General features: G+C 37.8%; 2 protein-coding genes across 2 annotated transcripts; both read left to right on the top strand.

Moving 5' to 3' along the window:
• The first annotated feature begins 773 nt into the window (after positions 1-773).
• LOC107576777 (protein NLRC3-like) lies at positions 774-3017 on the top strand. The gene is made up of 2 exons (XM_016262909.1): positions 774-893; positions 1130-3017. Exons 1-2 carry the CDS (start codon positions 844-846, stop codon positions 3015-3017), a joined length of 1938 nt encoding a protein of 645 aa, XP_016118395.1. The 5' UTR covers positions 774-843.
• A 1668-nt stretch (positions 3018-4685) lies between these two features.
• LOC107576778 (stonustoxin subunit beta-like) lies at positions 4686-8489 on the top strand. Its single transcript, XM_016262910.1, has 3 exons — positions 4686-4985; positions 6782-6828; positions 6916-8489. Exons 1-3 carry the CDS (start codon positions 4783-4785, stop codon positions 7440-7442), a joined length of 777 nt encoding a protein of 258 aa, XP_016118396.1. The 5' UTR covers positions 4686-4782; the 3' UTR covers positions 7443-8489.
• The last annotated feature ends 466 nt before the right edge of the window (positions 8490-8955 follow it).

Below are 8955 nucleotides of genomic sequence, written 5' to 3'. Positions count from 1 at the left end.
TTTAAATGGTCACCATTGTTGAGGTTCATATGCTGATTAATGATGCCTGTGTGAGTCTGGTTATTACCATAGATGAAAACATTTTGTGCATGAACTGTGTGGAAAGTGTTTTATTATGATAACTGATTGTCACAGCACCACTGGCACTTAGAATCACTTTCATTATAATCAATACGATTAATAACACAACATCAATTTAATCAGAGATTAAACTATGAATGAGATAAGTATACTAATTGATGATTGACATCATCAAAATTTAACAACAAACACCTGCTCATATTTTCTCTGAGCTTTTGTGTTATAACAAGCTGGAGCTGGTGATGCTGTTTGTGGAGTTGTTTAATCAGCTCTTGAGAGATTTAATGTATTTTATTTCAGTTGATTTCATCTAAGTCTGTGGCTGAAGTCAGTTGTAGTTCTTGTATTTGTCTTTTCTTCAGTGATTCTGTTTGTTAACAGCAGCTGTTCATCACTAATGATCAATCAGCACTTAATGAATCACTTAATTAATAGACTATCTTCTCTCTTAAATTGAGCCATTTTCTAGTCGCTACTCATCTGATCAATATAGGAACTTTGTATTACAGCAGATCTCATGTCACTTAATCACTTTTTGAAATCCTTATTTGTAAATGGCTTTGAAAAAGGTTCTTCTAAATGAAATGTAAATGAAAAGCAAAGGTACATTCAAGCTATACAACAGCTAATGATTGAGACGAGACTGACAACGATTGGTCTAAAATGCTATTTTCTTTGTCATTTGTCAGGACCACCAGAAGGAAGCGACAGAGATCAGAATCTCCAGAACCCAGCGGGGTGTCTCTAAAGAGTAGCAGGTCCATGGAGCAACCCCCTAGACTCAGTGATGCAACTGTGACCTCTCACCCTCTGTTAGTATCAACAAATAGTTGCAAATTTACTTTAGTGCCTCTCAGATGAATAATGACTTAATAAGTTCAGTGAAATGGCACTAAATGTTCCAAATGCTCCAAAAACAGAACACGCAACATAGACAGACAAAGAAGGGAGTCAAAATCATATAAATAGAAAAAATAAATAAATACATAAATACAAATTCCTTCAGCTGGCATTATAATTTATTCTGCTCTTTTCTTTTCAATTTTAGCAGTAAAGATATACATGAGCTGAGCATATTTGTGCCATCCACTTCATCCCACTATCAGACCCACATCAGGCAGGACAAAGCTGAAGTCATCTGGCAGAAACACAATCTAGAGTCTGTAGATCTGCAGAGAGTCAAAGACCGGCACAAAACCAGCATGAAGAACAAACATGATAAATTATTTGAGGGAATCAAACTCCAAGATAATGAAATATTCGTGAATATGATCTACACACAGCTCTACATCATAGAGGGAGAGAGTGACGGAGTGAATGAAGAACATGAGGTTTTACAGATGGAGAAAACAGCCAGAACACAACACTCACAAGACAATGCAATCTACTGCAATGACATCTTTAAAGCCTCAGCTGAAGCAGGATGTGAGGAGAAAGAGCAGATCAAGACTGTTCTTACTAAAGGCATCGCTGGAATCGGAAAAACCGTCTCTGTGCAGAAGTTCATTCTGGACTGGGCCGAGGGAAAAGCCAATCAGGATGTAGATTTCATGTTTGTGCTTCCATTTCGAGAGCTGAACTTGATCCGAGATCATCAGTACAGTCTTCACAGACTTCTGCTGGACTTTCATCCTGAACTTCAAGATCTGGACTCACAGATTTATGAGGAGTGTAAAGTTGTGTTCATCTTTGATGGTCTGGATGAAAGCAGAATCACACTGATGTTTTCAGACGCTCTGAAAGTTTGTGATGTGACTGAGACTTCTTCAGTGGCTGTGTTGATGTCAAAGCTCATGAAAAGAGAGCTGCTTCCCTCTGCTCTCATCTGGATCACCTCCAGACCAGCAGCAGCCAATCAGATCCCCTCCAAATACATCAACCGTCTGACAGAAATCCAGGGATTCACTGAGCCTCAGCAGGAGGAATATTTCAGGAAGAGAATCAGTGACCAGCATCAAGCCAGCAGAATCATCTCACACATCAGAAGAGCAAGAAGCCTCCACATCATGTGCCACATCCCCGTCTTCTGCTGGATCTCATCCACTGTGCTTCAGAAGCTCCTGGAAGAAGATCTGAGTGCAGAAATCCCTCAAACTCTGACTGAAATGTACATCCACTTCCTGCTGATTCAGATCAACATGAGGAACCAGAAGTATGAAGACAGAGATCCAGAGAAACTCCTCCATTCCAACAGAGAAGTGATTGTGAAACTTGCTGAAGTGGCTTTCAAACAGCTGATGAAGGGCAATGTGATGTTCTATGAGGAGGACCTGATTGAGAGCGGCATAGACATCACTGATGTCTCAGTGTATTCTGGGATTTGCACTGAGATCTTTAAGGAGGAATCTGTGATTCATCAGAGGAAAGTCTACAGCTTCATCCATCTGAGTGTTCAGGAGTTTCTCGCTGCGTTCTATGTATTTTACTTTCACATAAGCAGCACTACAGAAGCATGTTTAGATTCACTGCATAATTTGCATAAAAGAGCAGTAGATAAAGCTCTTGAGAGTGAGAATGGACATCTGGATCTGTTCCTGCGGTTCCTGCTGGGCGTCTCACTGGAGTCCAATCAGAGACTCTTACAGGATCTACTGACACACACAGAGAACAGCTCTGAGAGCATCAGGAGAACCACACAGTACATTAAAGAGAAGATCAGAGATGGACATGGACTCTCCGCTGAAAAATCCATCAATCTGTTCCTCTGTCTGCTGGAAGTGAAAGATCAGGCTCTGTCCAGAGAGATTCAGGAGTTTGTGAAATCAGACAAACACTCAGAGAAGAAACTCTCTCCTGCTCACTGCTCAACAATCTCCTACATGCTTCAGATGTCAGAGGAGGTGCTGGATGAGCTGGATCTCAAGAAATACAACACATCAGATGAGGGTAGAAGAAGACTGATACCAGCTGTGATCAACTGCAGAAAAGCTCTGTGAGTGTTAAATTCTCAACCACCTTTCACTTTCAAATTTATTTGCAGTACATTGTATTGTACATTGATATCTTTATAAATAATATAGACTATTGTGTTTGAAAATGCTTAACTGAGATTAAAGTTTAAGTAACATATTTTTTATTATATATTTTGTCCCATAGTTTTGCTGGCTGTAATATCACTGCTCAGTGTTGTAAGAGTTTGTTCTTAGCTCTACAATCCTCAAACTGTGTCCTGAGAGAGCTGGATCTGAGTAACAATGACCTGCAGGATTCAGGAGTGAAGCTGCTCTCTGATGGATTGACAAGTCCAAACTGTCAGCTGGAGATACTGAGGTTTCTAGTAGTACTATTTTTATGTGTCTTATCTCTGATAGATTTCTCCATGTCTAATATCTTGTAATGATTAGTCTGCTTTCCTTTTAAAGCATTTAGAAGATTCCATTAATTTGCCCTCGATAAGGGCAGCAGTTGAGATGTTAACTGCTCCCCATCACTCTGATAGTAGGCTCATGGTAGGATTCAATTATTGCCAGAAATATTTCTAAACACATAATGTTTACTGTGATCCAATGCTGGAGACTCTACCTTCTGGTAATTCATAAATCAGGAAAGTTTAAAATACAGTCTGTGGAGTGTGGACCACAAGTGGTTTAATCCAAACCATTCAAGTCTAGGCTGATATAATGAATAGTTCATATAGTAATATGTAGAATATAGTAGAATAGTAATGAAGTTCAATATGAAAGAGAGGGAGAGAAAAAAACAAAAGAAAAAAAACAATATATATATATATAATATATAATTACATTATTATTATTATTATTTTTTACATGAACACCTGCATCTTAAAGGGATAGTTCACCCAAATATGAAAATCTGATGTTTATCTGCTTACCCCCAGGGCATCCAAGATGTAGGTGACTTTGTTTCTTCAGTAGAACACAAACGAAGATTTTTAACTCAAACTGTTGCAGTCTGTCAGTCTTATAATGGAAGTGAATGGGAATCACAGCTTTGAGAGTAAAAAAAAACATACACAAACAAAACCAAATTAAACCCTGTGGCTCGTGACGATACATTGGTGTGTAAAGACACGAAACGATCGGTCTGTGCAAGAAACTGAACAGTATTTATATCGTTTTTTTTTACCTCTGATGCACTGCAATGTCTGAACTGTCCTGAGCGCATCCTGAGATCACCCCCATTATACGACTGAAAGACTGCGACGGTTTAAGTTAAAAATCTTAATTTGTGTTCTACTGAAGAAACAAAGTCATCTACATCTTGGATGCCCTGGGAGTAAGCAGATAAACATCAAATGTTCATTTTTGGGTGAACTATCCCTTTAAGAAACGATGCGAGATGTTGCTTGAAAATAAAGAAAAATTGAGAAAGATCCAAACACATGTTAATGCCAAGAGTAAAGATGGCTTTGTTGCGCAGGTTGGTAATACTTAAGTGAAGTTTACATTTACTATTCGTTTAGCAGATTTTTTAAAACTAAAGTAACTAGCAAACTAAGAATACATCAAATACATAAGCTACACTTTTAAGGTACTTTAGAGCAATGATTTTTCCCAAAAATGAAAATTGTGTAAATTAATCACCTTCATGTTCCAAACCTGTGTGATTATTTACTTCTGTAAAGCACAAAAGGAGAAATTGTGCAATACAATTTTGCAAAAAATGTCCAAGCAGATCTCATTTATATCATGTAAATATACAGTGACCAGTTGTCAAATTCCAAAAGCACAAAACACATGAATGAGATTTCAGACATTCTCTTTCTGTAGGTTGTCTGGCTGTATGGTGAGAGAGGAAGGCTGTGGTTATTTGTCTTCAGCTCTGAGTTCAAACCCCTCACACCTGAGAGAGCTGGATCTGAGCTACAATCACCCAGGACACTCAGGAGTCCAGCTGCTCAAACACAAACTGGAGGATCCCAACTATAAACTGCAGATACTCAAGTATGTGGGGCAGTTATTACTCATTTGTGTGTTTGTTTGTGTGATGGGGTCAACAAACAGCAATCTTCTAAGAAAGTTTGTGAGCCAGGGGTGGCGTTTCTGTATGACAGTTGCCATACCCTAGCCCAGTCAGGTGTGCCGTGAAAAATTATCCAAACTTCACATCTCTATTATAATTCGTTATTATTAATTTAGATCAGAGGGTTTTACAAATATTTAACCAATGATAAGCAGCATTAAAAAGAGCTTGTCAGTAAAACTTCGTAACGCCACTGGATCCTCAAGCTGCCAGCGAAACCTCGTAACTTCACCCCGCCTCCATTCAGATTGACACGCCATGCACAGACAGATCTCCGTTTGTTTGCAATGCAAGGGTAAATAAATAACTATGTTTGAATAGTACAGCGTTTTCTTTACTCAAACACTATGTCTGTAAAGGCTGATGTTTTTTGTGTGTTTGAAGAGCGGAGAAGTAGGCTATTTTCTGTCTAGTTGTAGCCAATATACTTTTGTACGTTTTAAATATCCTGTGCATATAGTGCTTCATCGTTTATATCATGAGATTTTGGCCAAGTATATTAAACGGCAAGAAAAACTAAGCACCCATATAGCTACAATAAATGGTTATATAACCTGTAAAAGTTGATGAAAGCGTATAATGCCATGCATTTGCTGCCTCATATACAGCCGTTCTATTGACAGACAAAACACAGATCTCCTCATTCACTGGTCAAAAACCTTGTTAACTCCCATTTGAGCTTGATTTTCTTATAATGTTAAGTGCAAGTGTCTGATACACTACCAACACTAATGATGCAGTGTTTAATTAATGAAATATTTCCCCCTTTCTATCTTTTCCCCTGTATTTCAGTGCTTCAGTGTGCCATTGGATTGTTTTATTTAACAAATAACCCCCCCCCCACTCACAACGCCACTGTTGTGAGCACTGTGATTTTACATTTTTAAGGTTGTAAATCTAGAGAAAAATCATGACATTCATAAATCTTTTTTATTATTCTTTGCAATGTGGTTTTATTTTCCACTTACTAGACTAAGTCATGCAATTATTATTTTTTGTTGTTTTTGTTTTTGAAATTGCTTAATTACACTTTGTGACATGACTGCTGTCATACGTAATAAGCTAGCACAGCTTCATCTTTCAAAAAAAGTTTCTTCATGAACCCTGCATTACATTGTGCCTCATTTAGAAAACAATGTTCAGTCAAATGCTCCTTTCCTCTCTCATTTGTCCTGTTGTCACGAGTAGCTCAAACGCATGGAGTATGTAAGGAATAGTATTGGGCATCTGTCTATTTTAGTGATCGGGACCCTATGACTTGTGAGCCACACCTGGGTGTTGGACAAAAATCATTTGGCTCACCAGGTCTCTCATCCGTACCAACATATGATCAATAAAAAATGAGACGCATAACTAGAGATTTGATTGAGCACCAGTAGGTGGGGCCAATGGTGTGAGGATGTAAAAGTGAGCATCAGTGTCTTGCTGTATAAATATATTTGCCTGTGTGACAAATCCTGCAGAATCTAAACGAGCCATTTTTCAATCTTGCTTAAATGCATTTTTTTGTACTGAGGAGGATACATTGAGCTTTGAAACTTGCAATATGTTTTAATTGTTTAATGATGTGATCAAAAGATCAAGGCAAATTGGTTTCTCATGACATTAACCATTTAATACTTTGTTGTACTCTTTCAGGTTCAAATGCAGAATTTATTCACCCTTATTATTTGTTTGTGTATGTACTTATGTCTCTTTTCATTATGTCTTTGTTCAGTTTGGACCATGGAGAACATTTCAGGATCACACCAGGACTGCGAAAGTGTAAGTCATGCACACACAAATACACCAATGCATATTTAATAAAGCCATAGATGTCCTAATCTGTCTTTCTGTGATGTTTTTTCCCAGATGCTTGTGATCTCACACTGGATCCAAACACAGCACACACTCGTCTCTCTCTGTCTGCAGGGAACAAGAAAACAAAGTGTGAGAGAGAGAATCAACCGCATCCTGATCATCCAGAGAGGTTTGAGAACTGTGAGCAGGTTTTGTGTAGAGAGCGTCTGACTGGACGCTGTTACTGGGAGGTTGAATGGAGCGGATGGGGTCATGTAGCTGTGGCATACAAAGGAATCAACAGGAAAGGTGGAAGCAAATGTCGGTTTGGACTCAATGAAAAGTCCTGGAATATTTACTGTTGTGATACAATTTACTCTGTCTGGCACAATAATAAGAGCACAAACATTCCTCGCCCTTCACCATCTAATAGAGTAGGAGTGTATCTGGACTGGCCGGCCGGCTCTCTGTCCTTCTACAGCGTCTCTGACACACACACACTCACACACTTACACACATACAACACCACATTCACTGAACCCCTCTATGCTGGATTTCTGGTTTATCGTGATTCTTCAGTGTTTCTCTGTCCGATGTAACAACCTCTTGTGAGGAACCACAAAATTAATTGCTAGGAGTGTCTATTACATTTCATAAAAATTAATTTTTTCATTTAAAAAAAACTGTAATTGTGACTATTTCATTATGAAATAAGTAGTTGGCTAGTTACATTATAACATATAATAACACGTTGTAAGATAACTTGTATTGTGAGGTATACATCATATTATTCAGTGTGGAAGTAAGCCGTTTTCTGTGACTGTGCGAGACTTCTGCTTCATTCGCCGCTGAAGGGAAATAACAAGAAGAAGAACAAACTGCAGTAAACTGTAAAACTGTTTGCACTACAAACCAGTGTGTTCATAATTAAGACATGGCATTAAAATAATATGGCAAGAAACACCAGTTTGCAAAACCAGCTGTTTTGTAGAGCTAAAAATAGCTGAAAGCGAACCACACCGGAAGCCAGACGCATTAAATGTACAAATGGCAGCGCCGCTCTTACGGGAAAAATAAGGTGGATAAAGCCAGATTGTGAGGTCATATTCCACAGACTCATGAGTCCATATAAGGTAATTGAGCTATTTTGTATTTTAGATATTTATTTTAATACATAAGTTTTTTTATTATAATTTTTTTTTGTAAAAGCATGACATGACTTTTCAAAGCATTTGAATCTTCATATTTGAATCCTGTTTGTCATATGGATTTTTTTTCACCTTTTAATTATAAGCTATCATCTGCTGTGTGTGACAGACATCAGTGAGTCAATGTGATGGTCTGTAGAAACATTCTGAGCTCTGCTGGACTCTTTAATTAATGCATTAATTTAGTGTGTTCTTATAAAAGCTACTGTAGATGTTGTCACTGTTTCATAGGATCCACAGACTCAGCTTCATCCTGCTGGATTGTCAGGAACTGTTAGATCAGTGTGTTTTATTCTTGTTCAATGTACACTATTATACATATTAAATCACCTTTTACTGATTGAAATTACCATAATTTAAATAAGATGATCTTCTACAACACTGAAATAATGTTTTATCTATTTGTTGATTTTGTTTTGTTGCTACCTTGACATTTGTTACAGCTTACATTGTTCTGTTTTATATATATATATATATATACACAGTGGGGAAAAAAAGTATTTAGTCAGCCACCAATTGTGCAAGTTCTCCCACTTAAAAAGATGAGAGAGGCCTGTAATTTTCATCATAGGTATACCTCAACTATGAGAGACAAAATGAGAAAAAAAATCCAGAAAATCACATTGTAGGATTTTTAAAGAATTTATTTGCAAATTATGGTGGAAAATAAGTATTTGGTCAATAACAAAATTTCATCTCAATACTTTGTTATAATATACCCTTTGTTGGCAATGACAGACGTCAAACGTTTTCTGTAAGTCTTCACAAGGTTGTCACACACTGTTGCTGGTATTTTGGCCCATTCCTCAAGAGCAGTAATGTTTTGGGGCTGTCACTGGGCAACACGGATTTTCAACTCCCTCCAAAGATTTTCTATGGGGGTGAGATCTGGAGACTGGCTAGG

Source organism: Sinocyclocheilus grahami, unplaced genomic scaffold (genome assembly GCF_001515645.1).
Source record: "Sinocyclocheilus grahami isolate Dianchi unplaced genomic scaffold, SAMN03320097.WGS_v1.1 scaffold4321.1, whole genome shotgun sequence".
Classification (NCBI taxonomy): Eukaryota; Metazoa; Chordata; class Actinopteri; order Cypriniformes; family Cyprinidae; genus Sinocyclocheilus; species Sinocyclocheilus grahami.
Note: the sequence above shows the minus strand (reverse complement) of the source record. Positions and strands in the feature narration are given on the sequence as shown.